This window comes from Callithrix jacchus, chromosome 12 (genome assembly GCF_049354715.1).
Source record: "Callithrix jacchus isolate 240 chromosome 12, calJac240_pri, whole genome shotgun sequence".
In the NCBI taxonomy this organism is placed as follows: domain Eukaryota; kingdom Metazoa; phylum Chordata; class Mammalia; order Primates; family Cebidae; genus Callithrix; species Callithrix jacchus.
The window spans coordinates 56,579,232-56,596,132 of record NC_133513.1 but is presented as its reverse complement, the minus strand read 5'-3'; the positions used below and the strand labels follow the sequence as shown (position 1 = coordinate 56,596,132).

General features: G+C 40.8%; 1 protein-coding gene across 49 annotated transcripts in view; it reads right to left on the bottom strand.

Moving 5' to 3' along the window:
- Positions 1–16,901, bottom strand: part of USP54 (ubiquitin specific peptidase 54) — a 130,777-nt gene that overhangs the window by 41,457 nt on the left and 72,419 nt on the right. For all 49 annotated transcript variants that reach the window (XR_013524893.1, XR_013524896.1, XR_013524902.1 and 46 more), the window contains 5 exons: positions 5,601–5,735; positions 3,055–3,168; positions 2,838–2,920; positions 1,703–1,808; positions 1,445–1,591 (listed from right to left, as the gene is read on the bottom strand). Coding sequence is in view for 31 of the 49 variants with exons in the window: in XM_078345545.1 (XP_078201671.1) it covers positions 1,445–1,591; positions 1,703–1,808; positions 2,838–2,920; positions 3,055–3,168; positions 5,601–5,735 (585 nt within the window). In the remaining 18 variants the exon portion in view is untranslated. The remainder of the gene's footprint in view (positions 1–1,444; positions 1,592–1,702; positions 1,809–2,837; positions 2,921–3,054; positions 3,169–5,600; positions 5,736–16,901) is intronic.

Here is a 16,901-nt window from a genome sequence, read left to right as displayed (position 1 = left end):
ACTTGAACCCAGGAGGGGGAGGTTGCAGTGAGCCGAGATCACGCCATTGCACTCCAGCCTGAGCAACAAGAGTGAAACTCCACCTCAAAAAAAAAAATAAAAGCAGAACAATACAGAGTATGTAGGTGGCAGAAATTTAGAAGAAATAATTGCTTTTTGTTTTTAAGAGACAGGATCTTGCTATGCTGCCTGGACTACAGTATAACGGCTATTGACAGGCAGGATCATTGCACACTATAGCCTTGACTTCCTTAAGTGATCCCCCCACCTCAGCCTCCTGAGTAGCTGGACTACAGGTAGGTGCTGGCAAAAAAATGGAGATTTTATTGTGCACAGCCTACTCAGGTAAGATTCCTTGGGAAGAAGACCTAAAATAAGATCCCAGAAAGTCCATTTATTCTCAATCGTGGTTTAATGACATTAAAAAACAATAACAAAGGTTCTTTTTAGTCACAGGATTATCCCAGGGAAAAAACCAGGAGAAAGAAAATCAGAGTTACTAGGGTGTCTCTTTTTTTTGAGACAGAGTCTGGCTCTGTCACCCAGGCTAGAGTGCAGTGGCTCAATCTTGGCTCACTGCAACCCTCATCTCCCGGGTTCAAGCGATTCTCCTGCCTCAGCCTCCCAAGTAGCTGGGATTACAGGTGCCTGCCACCATACCCAGCTAATTTTTGTATTTTGAGTAGAGACAAGGTTTCACTGGGTTGGCCAGGCTGGTCTTGAACTCTTGACCTCATGATCCACCCGCTTCAGCCTCCCAAAGTGCTGGAATTACAAGCGTGAGCCACCATGCCCAGCCTCCTAGTGTGTCTCTTGAACTGAAGGAAAATCCTAGCAGTACCTATCCTAGGGCATAGAGATGACAAGGTAGGAACCCAGGTCTAAAGTCTTTTCCCTATTTCCCTGAATAAGATATACAGAAAACCATTAAGCTACTAAATTATCTTCCAAGCTGCTTCATTACCTTCTCAACAGACACTGGTTCCACACTGTGAATTTCATATTTTTGGGCTCAGGTCACCAACTTTTAACTCTTTCACCTACCATAGCAGTTCTAGTCAGAAATGCCCCCTCTTTTGACCTTACTGCCTCCCATGGTTGAATACCCTTTTCTACTCTATACTCATATAAACTAACAATGAATAGAACATACAATAACTTTATGAATTACTGATTTGTTTTTATCAGTAGCTAAGCTCTGCTTATCCTGTCTTTCAAGGCCAAGACATCCCAATTCTTCTTAAAAAATCTTTGCCACCTAAAAAAGGAGGTATACAGGCACATATCTGCATGCACATGTATTTGTACACAAATAAACAAGTTTATCTGTCCAAAACATAATATTTGTTATCTGGGACATACCTGTTTGTCTAGTGCTCACTGCTCTTAAGCAATACCAAGACACAATAACTCAAAGTGAGAGATAAAGATAACTAACACGCACATCACCCAGCTTAAGGCAGGTTCCCAGGCTGTGGATAACGTCTTCTGCTAAGTCTGAGTGGTCTGAGTCCCATACCAGCCCGATCGTGATAATCTGTGGAGCATTCATCAATACACGGCGAATCCGGATCCTCTCTCCACAGTTGCTCTAAAATACATATATAAGGCTAGTTAAACTTGTTTCCCACTGGCTTTGCCTCAGTTCCACTGATCAATGGTTCCCTTTCCCACTCCAAACCCCACCCCTGATTTAACTCACTGGACAGTTCCGCAGATCCCCCATGGTGCTGGCATTCTGTAGCAGCTCACCAAACATGCTTGGTGAAGGTTTCTCTCGTCTTTCCAGCATACAAATAGCCTGATTGCTTCAAGATGGGGAATAAAAGGGGGATGACAGTTTGTACATAGTTACTGCTAAATCAAACATTCATGTAAATTCCTTACTCACACATTTTACTTTCTTCCTCTGCCCACTATACCAAAGCCCCTGACCAGGCTCAGTGTCCCACAGACATACTGAGTGCCTCTACCTGTCCCAAAATCCAAAGCTCATAGAATCCCCATTCCTCCTCCCATTTTACTGGCCAGTACTGAGCCTAAGGAAAGGGAAAGGGTGGGAGATGAAAGAAGAAGAACAAAAGTTATTTTTAAATTACTGTTCTGCGTTCCTTCAATATAGCACAGACTCAGCAACATGCATATAAAACTATTTGTGTTTGTTGGTGGTGGTGGTTTTTTTGAGACAGGGTCTCGCTCTGTCACCCAGGCTGGAGTGCAGGAGCTCAATCTCAGCTCATTGCAACCTCTGCCTCCTGGGTTCAAGGAACTCCCATACCTCAGCTTCCAGAGTAGCTGTGATTACAGGCATGTGCCACCATGCCTAATTTTTGACATTTTTAGTAGAGAAAGGGTTTTGTCATGTTGGCCAGGCTGGTCTCAAACTCTTGGCCTCAAGAGATCTGCCCACCTGAGCCTCCCAAAATGCTGGAATTACAGGCATGAGCCACTGTGCCTGGTTAGGATATAAAACTATTTGAATGCCTTCAATTAAGCCCAATAGGCTGGGAGCAGTGGCTCATGCCTGTAATCTCATCACTCAGGCAGATCATTTGAGGTCAGGACTTCAAGACCAGCCTGATCAACATGGTAAAACTCCATCTCTACTAAAAAAAAAAAAAAAAAAAAAAAAAAATTAGCTGGGCATGTACTATTTGTGGAAGTAGCTGAGACAGAGGCAGGAGAATCACTTGACTTGGGAAGTGGAGGTTGCAGTGAGCCAAGACTGTACTACTGTTCTCCAGCCTTTGCAACAGAGCAAGACTCCGTCTCAAAAAAAAAAAAGTCCAAACTAGGGGAATACCTAAAGGCACAACATAAAATCCTGTAAGACTCACCAAAGGGAAGTGGTGGAGATATAATGTACCATCTGGATGAAAGGCAGTGGATCAGAAGTGGCACCACAGCTAGTACAAACACACTGAGCCAAAGAGAAAAAGGCAAAAACAAGCAACCAAAGTCAGGAACTGTTGTGGCACCCAGGTAACATCCCACAGCCCAGGATAAAGTGTTCTTGAAGAAAAGATCTAAAAAAACATGGAGATAAGAATTCACCTGTTCAAACAATGTCATTGCAAACTTCTGATGAGAAATGCAGTGCTGGGCAGTACATATATCCTCTTTGGTTTCATCAGCAATGTGGAAGTGAATTCTCATCAGGAGGTTTTCCTGATAGGGAAAGAACAAAAGCAGTACACCAACAATACTTAACAGACAAATACATAAATTGGTAAGCAGCTTACCCAAAGAAACAGCAATCCTTCTTGAAGGTAGGAATACTTTGATTTTAACTTTTTAGTTTTAAATAATTATAAATTCATAACAAGTTTCAAAAATGTACAGGAGACCCCCTGTATTTTTCACCCAGCTTCCTCCAATATTAACATCTGATGTAACTATAGTACAATATCAAAACCAGGAAATGGACATTGATAGAATCCACAGAGCTTATTCAGATTTCACCAGTTTCATATGCATTCCTGTGTGTGTATGTATAAGCTCTATGCCATTTTATCAAGATATAGACCAGTTCCATCATTACAAGGCTCCCTCATGCTACCCATTTAGAGCCTTACCTGTCCAATACTAATTCTAACCTGTAGTAATCACTAATGTCTTCTCTCATCTCCATCATTTTATTTCAAGAATATTATATAAATGGGATTATATAGCACATAACCTTTTTTTTTTTTTTTTTTTTTTTTGAGACACAGTCTGGCTCTGTTACCCAGGCAGAAATGCAGTAGAGCAATCTTGAATCACTGCAACCTTCACTTCCTGGGTTTAAGCAATTCTCATGTCTCAGCCTCCCGGGTAGCTGGGATTACAGGTGTGCACCACCACGCCTGGCTAAGTTTTGTATTTTTAGTAGAGACAGCATTTCACCATGTTGACCAGGCTGGTCTCAAACTCCTGACCTCAAGTGATCCACCCACCTTGGCTTCCCAAAGTGCTGGGATTACAGAAGTAAGTCACTGCGCCTGGCCAGCACATAACCTTTTGATATTGCATTTTTCAGTTAGCATAATTCCCTTGAGATCTGTCCAAGTTGTGTAAATTGATAGTTTCTTTTTATTTTTATAAAATACTTAATAACTTGTACTGCTGCATAGTTCTTCATGATATAGAACCATCATTTGTTTAACCATCTACTCACTGAAGGGCATTTGGGTTGTTTCCAGTATTTTACTATTATGAATACAGCTTCTATGAACATTCATAAACAGGTTTTAATATAAGTTTTCATTTCTGTGGGATACATGTCCAGGAATGTAATTGCTAGATCATATGGTAGTTTACATGTCTAGTTTTTTTCTTAGAGACTGAATCTCACTCTGTCTCCCAGGCTGGAGTGCAGTGGTGCAATCTTGGCTCAAGCAACCTCTGCCTCCCAGGTTCAAGCGATTCTCCTGCCTCAGCCTCCTGAGTAACTGGGATTACAGGCACGTGCCACCATGACCAGCTAATTTTTGTATTTTTAGTAGAGATGAGGTGTCACCATGTTGGTCAGGCTGGTCTTGAACTCCTGACTTCATCATTGGCCCACCTTGGCCTCCCAAAGTGCTGGGATTACAGGCATGAGCCTGTCTAGCTTTTTAAGAAACTGCCAAACTGTTTTCCAGAGTAGCTACATCATTTTACATTCCCACCAGCAATGTATCAGTGATCCAGTTCCTCAAGAGTACCTCTGATTTGGACCCACATTTTACCCTGTGATGAGGTATGTATCACTCTCAAATTTTCTTTTCTTTCTTTTTTTTTTTTTTTTGAGACAGTCTCACTGTGTCACCCAGGCTGTGGCGCAGTGGTGCAACCTCAGCTCACTGCAACGTCCGCCGCCCAGGTTGGAGCGATTCTCCCACCTTAGCCTCCCAAATAGCTGGGAATACAGGCACCTGCCACCATGCCTGGCTAATTTTTGTATTTTTAGTAGAGACAGAGTTTCACTATGTTGGCCAGGCTGCTCTTGAACTCTTGACCTCGTGATCCACCCACCTCAGCCTCCCAAAGTGCTGGGATTACCGGCGTGAGCCACCGCACCTGGCCTCAAATTTTCTAAATGGATGTAAAGAGTCTTTTGAAGGTTGATGGACAGAACACAGAGTTCAGAAGAGCAATGGGCACTGGGGGCAACCTAGCTATCTATATAGCACATCACACTTATGTTAGGGACTCAGTTATTCCCTGATTAATTATCTTTAGAAATGGAGGAGTGTGTGGTCCCCAGACCAGCAGCATCAGTATTACCATCACTTAGGAACCTGTTAAATACAGATGTTCTAGGGCCCTTCCACCAGGCCTACTGAATAGAAGGTCTGAGGGTACAGACCAACAATTTGTATTTTAATGAGCCTTGGATCCTCTGAAGGTGAGAGCTGATGCTTTATTCAATGACAAGCACAAAACCACCAGCTGCCTAAAGGAAAAATAATAACACATTGCTGTAACAGAGACATTTTAGATCCTGAACTAGGAGAAACTCCTAGTTCTAACAGTAGAAATGGGTGTAACAGTAAATTCCACCATAAAGTAGCCAGTCCTTGATCGAGACCATCAGTAGTCCCATCCCATATCAAAGAGGGCCGGAGGCCAGCACTTACAAAGCACTCTGCAGCATCATCCATAATCCCCAGCTGGAAACGTTGTTCATCCTGGAAAGTCTTTGCCAGAGCACTGCGGAGTGTGTCAGATGGAAGCACTTTTTCACTACTACACTGAAACTGGTTAAAGATTCCCTGTAGGGAAGAGGTTAGACAAGAGAAAAAGTACAATGCTGTTATTAAACTTCTATACATCCTAGTCTCTCATGCTAGCACCTCCATGATAAAAGCTATGCAGCCAAATGTGCTTCCTAGGGGTTGATATGCTTGCAGTTAGTGATTAAAAATAAAATTGAGAATCAGAATGAAGAGCATGATCTGTGCTAATAAAGATCCTCACTCCTTCATCTGAGTGTGATGCCAAGGACACATTAGGAGAAACCACTGTTATGAATCAATGTAATGCAGTTACTCATTTCCTTTCCTCCATACAGACAGAAGTAGATGGTTAGGTAAAAAGAAAAAAATTACATGTGAATGTATTGACAAATTTTCTGGGGGTTTATCCTATGAATCTTGACCCGTTTTCTTTTAAAATTTTCAGCTAATATAAAACTACCAAAAAGTACAAAGAATAATATACCAAAAATCTGTCTAATACCCAGAAATAAACATTCTATCATATTTACCTTCATCTACAGATAATGCTAAAGTCCTATTTAAGACCGCCCTACTCTCTACCAGCTACTCATATCATAAATTTGTTGTATAATCTTCCATTTTTAATAGTTTTACATATATATCCCTAAATAATGCATAGAATACTTTTGTGTATATTTGTAGGTTTTTTGTTTGGGTTTTTTGTGTGCTGTTTTTTGAACAGGGTCTTGCTTTGTCACCCAGGCTGGAGAGCAGTGGCATGAACATGGCTCACTACAGCCTCAACCTCCTGTCTCAGCCTCCTGAATAAATGGGACTACAGGCATGCACCATCACATGCCGCTAACTTTTTAATTGTTTTGTAAGAGATGGGGTCTCGCCATGTTGTCCAGGCTAGTCTCAAACTCCTGGACTCAAGCAATCCTCTCACCTTGGCCTCTAAAAGTGCTGGGATTATAGACATCAGTCACTTTGCCCAGCCTTATTAGTATTTTTTTGTTTATGTAAAAAGTATCACACTGAATTTTACTTTTTTTTTTTTTTTTTTTTTAAACAGAGTCTTGCTATCGCCCAGGCTGAAGTGCAATGGTGCAATCCCGGCTCACTGCAACCTCCACCTCCCAGGTTCAGGTAATTCTCTTACCTCAGCCTCCTGAGTGGCTGGGACTACAGGCACTTTTTTTTTTTTAATAGAAATGGATCAGTATTAAAACTGGAATGTGTTCTTTGTCAAAGACATTTTTAAATCTCCTCCATGAGATTTCTCTGAGTGTTCCTCATTTCAGTAGTCATGAATTACACAACTCTTCTTCCTATTTTTCTGCTTCAATATTTCAACTTCACTCCTTTTGAAGTTCATTGTAGACTACTATTTTCTTCCTTTCATACTCAGGTAGCTTAGTTCACAATCACGGTACTGGCTAATTTTTGAATTTTTAGTAGAGACGGGGTTTCACTGTGTTAGTCAGGCTGGTCTCGAATCCCTGACCTCAGGTGATCTACCTGCCTCGCCCTCCCCAAGGGCTGGGATAACGGGCTTGAGCCACCATGCCCAGCCATACTATTCTACTTCTGGTTCACTCTACACCAGTTGCCTCCTCATTATGGCCCAAACCTACCATGTATGTTCTAAACTCAGGGCCTTCACATTTGAGTTCTATGCCTGGATCATTCTTCCTCTAGATAAGTATGGCTCAATCACTCATTTCTTGTGGGGTTTTATCCAAATACTACCTTCTCAATAGAGTATTTCCTGATCACCCTCTTTAAAATTGCAAGCTCCACCCTCCCTTCCCCAAATCCCCAACTTTTACGTGTTTTATTTTTTTTTCTACAGCACTTATTACTATGCCATACTATATATTTTACTTATTGTCATATATATCCCTGACCTGAGTCCAATCTTCAGAATATGAGGACAATCTTCAGAATATGAGGACATAAATTTTTGTCCTTTTATTCTGTGTATGCTCCCAACAACTAGGACAGCACTGGCATATAACATATAACCAATAACTTTTTTTTTTTTAAAGACAGGGTTTCACCATGTTGGTCAGGCTGGTCTTAAACTCCCGACCTCAGGTGATCCGCCCGCCTTGGCCTCCAAAGTGCTTGGATTACAGGCGTGAGCCACCTCGCCTGGCCACCAATAACTTTTTAAATCAATCAATTAATCATGTGATGTGGGTAGATCTAAGGGGGAGATATTATTAAATTCTCTATTTTTTAAAACACATTAAGAATCACTTTAAAAAGAAGAAAACCTTTCATAAGGTAATATAACAGGTTAGGGCAAAATAGGGCTAAATTTAGTTCTGCTAATTTCAGGTCAAAATTGTTTTTCTTATTCTGCCCTCTCACTAGCATCTTTCTTCCTTATACATATTGAATATCTACCTCTGCAGCAACTCAAGAACAGATTACTGTGTAACCTGCTATTATGTTCCTACAAATGTCTCCATATGATGTGGAGGAGGCAGTGCCAGCAATACATATTTAGTATTATTTAATAAGCTGTGGGGGAAATCTGTTATTATTTTGGCTCAACCTAGAAATCTATAAACAAGTCTATTATTATAAGGTCAGGTAAAAGCAGGGCAGGGCCTTCCATAATTTGTTACTGGAAGGGGAAGAATGCCTATCAGTAACCTCTTAAACTATACCAAAAGGGTCCACAGTTAAATAACTGCATATCTGTCCAGTGACCCATGGGATTTTGAACCTTTGGAGAAATAAGGAGAAACAAAGGGAAAGGGGAAAAAGCAGTGACTGCTTTTACAAATTGCATAGTGGCCTGACATGATGATTTGTTTAAAGAAGGTCAACCCAGCTTTGCAAAATTTAGTGACCACTATTATATCCCAGCCTGTTGCTCTTCTCAATTGTTACTGATAAGAAATTATTGAGGCCGGGCGCGGTGGCTCAAGCCTGTAATCCCAGCACTTTGGGAGGCCAAGACGGGTGGATCACGAGGTCAAGAGATCAAGACCATCCTGGTCAAAATGGTGAAACCCCATCTCTACTAAAGATACAAAAAATTAGCTGGGCATGGTGGAGCGTGCCTGTAATCCCAGCTACTCAGGAGGCTGAGGCAGGAGAATTGCCTGAACCCAGGAGGCGGAGGTTGCGGTGAGCCGAGATCGCGCCATTGCACTCCAGCCTGGGTAACAAAAGTGAGACTCCGTCTCAAAAAAGAAAAAAAGAAATTATTGCTGACATAGGCTCTATTCCAGAACAAAGAATAAATACGGTTTGGTCTTTTGTTCAAAAACCAAAATTGGTTCCAAAACAAACCAATAGGAAATTATTTCCAGGACAGTACTATACAAATCTGAAATTTGTAAACTTCAGCTCCTTTAGTCTTCTTCAATTGGATTTCCGAAAGAATTAAGTGCTAATACTCTAGGGCCTTAACTGTTCCTAATGAAATAGCAACTCTCCTATGCATAGCACTAGCTATATGCCATCTTGAAGAGAATTAAGAAAAGTTAATCCAAAAAAGAAACAAGAAAATAGTTACTCTAATCACTTTCTGTGTTCTGTGGTTCTGATAACCCTGTTTGAGAAAAGACAGGGCTCTACTCAGCGATGGTATGGTTTAATAGTTAAGAGCCCGAATTCTGGATCCAAAATGGGTTCAAAATCCCAACACTGATACTTCAGCTCTATGATCTTGGGCAAGTTATTTTAACTTCTTTTAGGCCTCAGTTTCTCTTACCAAAGAGAGTTTAGGCCAGGTGCCGTGGCTAACACCTGTAATCCCAGCACTTTGGGAGGCCAAGGCAGGTGGATCACCTGAGGTCAGGAGTTCAGAACCAGCCTGGCCAACATAGTGAAACCACGTCTCTACTAAAAAATACAAAAATTAGCTGGGCTTGGTGGCAGGCGCCTGTAGTCCCAACTACTTGGGAGGCTGAGACAGCAGAATCGCTTGAACCTGTGAGGTGAAGGTTGCAGTGAGCCCAGGTTGTGCCACTGCACTCTCGCCTGGGCTACAGAGTGAGACTAAATCTCAAAAAAAAAAAAAAAGTTATTTACTGCCTAGGGCTATTTGAGGATTAAATGAGTACACACACACACACACACACACACACACATACACACTCTCATACACACATATAAGGTATATACCGGGCAGGCGTGGTGGGCCACGCCTGTAATCCCAGCATTTTGGGAGGCCGAGTCAGGGGGATTACCTAAGGTCAGGAGTTCAAGACCAGCTCGGCCAACATGGTGAAACACCATCTCTACTAAAAATACAAAAATTAGCCAGCTGTGCTGGCAGGCACCTGTAATCCCAGCTACTCAGGAGGCTGAGGCAGAGAAGTGCTTGAACCTGGGAGGCAGAGGTTGCAGTGAGCCGACATTGCACCACTGTACTCCAGCCTAGGTGACAGAGACTCTGTCTCAGGAAATAAAACAACAAAAAAAGATATATGTGTATATATCTTAGACTAATCCCTGTCAGTGTGATAAGTGATAAATGTTAGGTATTCTTATTCTATTTGGGAGTCATTTTAGGTTGCTAAAGAGCCTGTCACTGTCCTATGCTTAAAGAAGGGATCTGAGTCAGGTGCTTCTACCTTGAGCTACTTCCTCAGTCTCTGAGATCTGGGTAGGAAGAACTACACTTTTTTCTACTCTTTATTGTTTCTCCCATTCAAAGGAGGCATATTTCCCATGACCTAGATAACAAGGGTTTCAGTAGAGAAAGGGAAAGGTCTTAAGATCAGAGCTCTGCCTGCACCCAGAGTGAGTCTGTAACAACAGATCTGGCTCCTCCGTTAGCTGTATCAACATCTCCATGATATAACCTTTTCTCACCTCTTAATTACAGGCATCCTTCCTCATACACACTGAGAATCTGAATGCATTCAGAATGGCCTCTGACCACATGTTCCTTATTCTCTTTTTCTAATTATTATTGTCAGTCTTGCTCTGCTATTGTTAGGAAGAAGCAAGTATATTAGGGATAAAGCAGACTGAGCCCGCCCAGCGCGCATCTGTGGAGCTCTGGAAGAAGCTGTAGCACAAAGACCCTCTGTTAGAGAAGCACACTGACCTCTGTGTGTCCCTCTCACATGAGCACAGGGGCTGGAATGGGTCTCCTCCCGTTCCCTTTTTTCACCCCCCTCCCACCTTTCCCAGAGGGAGATCCTGTTCACACCAAAGAAAGCCAAGAACATTTAGTTCAGCAGTAAGAACAGGTGGCAGCACCAATAAGGAACAAAAACTGGTATTCTTCCAATTGCTGAGTTCTATGACAGCCAGGGAGAAAGGGCAGGAAGAATCAAAAACTAGGATTCACTTTTCCCTGTGGGGTCCCTGATGGTTCCATTTCAATAAGTAGAGAAAACCCATCTTGAGTTTCTCTCTGCTCTTCTTCACAGGGTGAAACCAAAGAGGTCTTCCCTTTCATTCTCAAGAGAAGGCAAATCACTTTTTGTCTGTTAACTAGTTTCTTCGATGCAGTACAAAACAAAAAGACTTTAATGACTAAACGCAGGTGCTTCCCCACCCACCTCTCTTGATCAAGTAGCAAACAATTCTATCCACATGAGCACATAATTATTTGGATTAGCAAAAATCATGTAAATAAGATAGAAGTGCCATAAAAACAGAAAGTCTTTGTGCTTTGGCATCTACAAATGCAGCTGTTGCTTAAGTATTTTTTCCCCTAAAATACAGACTCTTCCCTTTAAGGGGAGAACAGCTGTTTATTTCTCCCTCAGGATTTCCTAGCCTTATATCTAAAAGAAGGAATGAGTAGAGAAGGTGAAGATTAAGGAGAAGGGTTGTCACTAATTTTGGTGCTTTTTGAGCTCAAGGTCTTTGGAAAGTGCTCCAGTAAGCAGCCCAATTCATCCCTGCAATACCTTCTGCAAAGGTGTGACAAACTTTATACCCTGCCATTAACTCAATTCTTAGGGTTTCCCTTCTTGATCTGGGCTTCCCAAATCACTCGTTATTTTGGCTCTCATAATCACTATTTTTGCTGTATCTCCTGGGTATCATTGAACTTAATGGCCAGTCTAGCTTCTTTGTAAACATTACCCTCTGTAAGTAAGGTAAGGGAGCTAGTCACAGACTACTGGAAAAGAGAACATTCACTCGGTTTTGTGTGTTCAAAAGAACGTTGAAAGTTCTATTTCAAGAGGGGAAAAACATTTTGCCCTTTTGGCACCCAATTATAATAACATAGGATTTTAGCATTTTATTGCAGAAAATTTCAAACATACAAGAGTAGACAGAATAGCTCAATCAACTCCCTGTGGCCAATCTTATTTCATCTATACCACCCACCCACTTAACCTACTCTCAGATCACTTTGAAACAAGGGCCATTTTTCATTTGTAAATATTTCAGAATATATCGCTTAAAAAAAAGCTTTTTCTCTAAAACATAACCATAAGGCTGGACACAGTGGCTCACACCTAAAAATCCCAGCACTTTGGGAGGATGGCTTAAAGTCAAGAGTTTGAGACCAACCTGGGCAACAAGGCAAGACCTTGCCTCTACAATAAAAAAAATTAACTAGATGCAGTGGCATGCACCTGTAGTCTCAGCTACACAGTTTGCTGAGGTGGGGAAGATTTTTTAAGCTCAAGAGTTCAGTGAGCTATAAATGCATCACTTCACTTCGGCCTGGGCGACAGAGCAAGCCCCTGTCTCAAATAAATAAATAAATAGCCATAATATCATTATCACATGCACCCCAAAAAGTATTAATAATTTATTAATATCATCACATATGTAATTTAATACAAACTCTTGATCTAACTTTGGGGAAGGGGGAGAAGAGTAGCTAGTTTCTCCCGTGGGATTCTCTAACCATATAGCTACCTTCTCAACTCTCTGATTAGAAAAGCACCTACACATCCTTTACCAGTCCTTTTAAATTAAAGTCAATTATCAATACCATATCACCTCATGACTTTAAGGCCTTATTTGCATTATGTTCATAACAATATTTTGGACTTACAATGGTGAAGTTAAAGACCATCATAAGCTACATATCACACTCATTCCTGCTACCACCTATGAAAAACAGAGGCGCTCATATGCACAAAGACAAACACAGAAAACGGGAACACCAAGACTTCAAGACAATGGACAGAGAGACACAGAGACAGATACGGGCCAAATTCATCAGAGAATGATACTGCTTTTAGTATGAAATAATAAACTAATGTTAAGGTTTTATAAAATGTAATAGTCTTTTTACTAATTTTTGCCAAGATCAAAACTGCAAGACTCTTATAAATTACCAACAGTATTCAAATCAAATTTTGAGAATCAATACATAACCATTTACCCCACAGGAAAAATTGAAAGGGGAGAGGAAGACCCTTCTGGATATGCACAAGGTTTTGAGATTGTCTAAACTGTAAGATCTGCCATAAATTCTGGCAAAGAATCATCATGATTCACTATATGTTTCCTTGCAGTCATACCCCTCCTATTTGAACATCATAATTTAATTCTGAATTCCAAATTTAAAAAAAAGATGAAGAATTCATTTTATACTATTCGAGTTTTGCCAATGGATAAATTAGCTGAAAATATTTAAACCAGTCACAGCCTAATAGGAACTTAAAACTAAGGAAAGATAATCAAATGACCACACAAATATGCTCATATTCATGCATATGTGACCAAAACAAGGAAGTTAAACTCAAGTAGATGATATCTGGATTAGACATAAACACATACTTCCTATGTGAGAGCTATGTATTACCAGCTAAAATTTCTAGAGAATATACTAGAAATCTAATTTCCTGGTTTAAACAATCAGTTCAGAATAATGAGTTTTCTCTTCTCTGATAGTGGCTGACACTAAAGAACAATGAAGAACCTTCCATTCCTAAAATCTGCAAAAGAAAGGAATGGATTAATAATGAACAATAAGTGATTTCTTATATCATTTTATTCTCTGTGCTTATGTTTGAGTACACAATAGAGAAACAGGCATAAGGTATAACTTGAAATATACTAGGCCAGGTGCAGTGGCTCATGTAATTCCAGCACTTTGCGAGAGGCCGAGGCAGGTGGATCATGAGGTCAAGAGATGGAGACCATCCTGGCTAACACGGTGAAACTCTGTCTACTAAAAATACAAATAATTAGCCAGGCATGGTGTCACACACCTGTAGTTCCCGTTAATCAGAAGGCTGAGGCAGGAGAATCACTAGAACCCAGCAGGTGGAGGTTGCAGTGAGCTGAGATTGCAACACTGCACTCCAGCCTGGCAACAGGGCAAGACTCCGTCTCAAAGAAAAAAGAAAAGAAAGAAAAATACTAGAGATTTATTCCTTGAATTCTCAAAATTTCCCCCAATTAACAAATGAACAACTACAAGCAGACACATATCTTTGTGCCCCATCAGAACAGTCTAACTGCTCTCCACATACAGACATTACAGGATACCTTATGCACAAAATTCTATTTCCTCCTCACCCACCCCCTACCAGCACCATTCCCAGGCTTTTATGTCTTATACTAGCATTCTTAAAAGAAAAATCACTAATTAAGAAGATTTGTTTAACCAATCAATGCACATTCTGCTTTGCCTATAACAAAAAACACTCTGTCCTACATCCTGGCACTGCAAAGCCTCTAGTACAATCCCTGGAAGAACAAAATCTTTGTGGCACATTCAATACAGAGGACGGATTTCCTCTCCTAAACAGAGATAAATAAATAAATAAGCCAACACCAAAGTCAAGTCATACCCTGAGTGTAAGATTAGATTCAATGTGAATAATAAATAAGACCTCTGAGCTATAAGCATAACAGCAATTTAGGTCAGAAAAAATATTTTAGTGAAATGAGGTAAAATAAATTTGGAGCTTTTGAGGGGACATGGTACACAAACTTCTTCAATTTTTTTTTTTTTTGAGATGGAGTATCTCTCTGTCGCCCAGGCTGGAGTGCAGCAGTGCAATCTCAGCTCACCGCAACCTCTGCCTCCCAGGTTCAAGTGATTTTCCTGCCTCAGCCTCCTGAGTAGCCACCACACCAGCTAATTTGTGTATTTTTAGTAGAGATGGAGCTTTCATCATGTTGCTCAGGATGGTCTCAATCTTTTCACCTCGTGATCCACCCACTTCAGCCTCCCAAAGTGCTGGGACTACAGGTGTGAGCCACCTCGCCTGACCTAATTTTTGTATTTTTAGTAGAGATGGGGTTTCACCTTGTTAGTCAGGATGGTCTCCATCTCCTGACCTCGTGATCGCCTGCCCCAGCCTCTCAAAATGCTGAGATTATAGGTGTGAGGCACCACACCCAACCTTCAATTTTTAAGTCAGAATTGACAGGCATCATGGTCCAAAGTAAGCAGAATGACACACTAACACAAAATCTTTTCAGTGAAAGGTGTAATTAGTAACTTGCATGCAAGATTTTGAGGCTGAATTTACTGTATGGACTTGGTATCAAGTAATACAGAAAAAAACCAGTACATTTCACAGAACCAAAATAAATGGATCATAAATACTATGTTGAAGATCACAAGACACAGAAATAATGACAGATGTCCATGTAACAGAGGATAAAAATAAAAATATTAAAGACATGAACCAAAAGGTCTTTACATAAGGCCAACACCAAGTGCATTTTAGGAATTGGTGCAAGGTAAAGTATATAACAGAGAAGTGTATTACACTTCAATTTACAGAATTGGCAAGTCCTTATAAAGCTGACTCTTGAACAACTCAGTGGTTAGGAGAACTGACCCCATACAGTCAAAAATTTGTGTATAACTTTGACACCCCAAAAACTTAACTACTAAGAGCCTACTGTTGACTAGAAGCCTTACCAATAACATATAAATAGTTAATATATAGACTATAATCTACATGTTATACATTTGTGACATAACTTTTTCTTAATTTTTTTTGATTTTTTTTTTTTTTTTTTTTTTTTTTTTTTTGAGATGGAGTTTCGCTCTTGTTACCCAGGCTGGAGTGCAATGGCGCGATCTCGGCTCACCGCAACCTCCGCCTCCTGGGTTCAGGCAATTCTCCTGCCTCAGCCTCCCGTTTTTTTGATATTTAGGCTACATGGTTTGTGAGTTTTTTCCAACTGTCACAAATCTCAAAAAATTTTATATTTATTGAAAAAAAAAAACACACACATAAATGGACCCACAAAGTTCAAACCTGTGTTGTTCAAGGGTCAACTATATTTCCAGTTGAGACATTTTGGAGTTTCCTGTTCTGGAAAAAAAAAAACTACAAAATAAAATTTTTACAACCAGGCATGGTGGCTCATGCCTGTAATCCCAGCACTCTGAGAGGCCACGGCAGGTGGATCACCTGAGGTTGGAGCTCAAGACCAGCCTGGCCAACATGATGAAATCCTGGCTCTACTAAAAATACAGAAAATTAGCCAGGTGTATGGCACGTAATCTGGCCTGTAATCCCAGCTACTTGGGAGGCAGAGGCAGGAGAACTGCTTGAACCTGGGAGGAAGAGGTTGAGTGAGTCCAGATCGTGTCACTGCACTCCATCTCAAGAAAAAAAAAAAAAAGATTTTACATATCAATTTCGCATTAGAGAATGCAAAGAGGGCCGGCACGGTGGCTCACACCTGTAATCCCAGCAGAGTTTGGGAGGCAGAGATGGGCAGATCATTTGAGGTCAGGAGTTCAAGACCAGCCTGGCCAACATGGTGAAATCCCATCTCTATTAAAAATATATGCAAAGATTAGCCACCACCCACTGGGAAGACGGAGGCAGGAGAATCACTTGAACCTGGGAGGCAGAAGTTGCAGTGAGCTGAGATTGCGCCACTGCACTCCAGCTTGAGTGACAAAGCAATTCCATTTCGAAAAAAAAAAAAAGAGAGAGAGAGAATGGAAACAGGTCATAAAGAGCCAGCAAAAAGGAATTAGCCTCACCACACATCCCTCTAATTTTTAAATAGGAAGCAGTGAAAAAATGGGATTTAAGTATATAAAATTATACCCACACTATAAACATCACAAGGTCACATGTAACTTAACCACAGGATACCAGATAACTGCTTTGCTGACAGAATCCAAGTCTGCCTTCTTCCTTCAGCAGGTCTTTTTCATCATCAACCTAGCCTCACCCACCATACATATTTTACCTTCCCTTACCAAATGAGAAAAGCCTACTAAAAAAAAGTAAGACCAAAAGTCACAGGATGAAAATATCTTTCCATTAAATAGGACAAGAG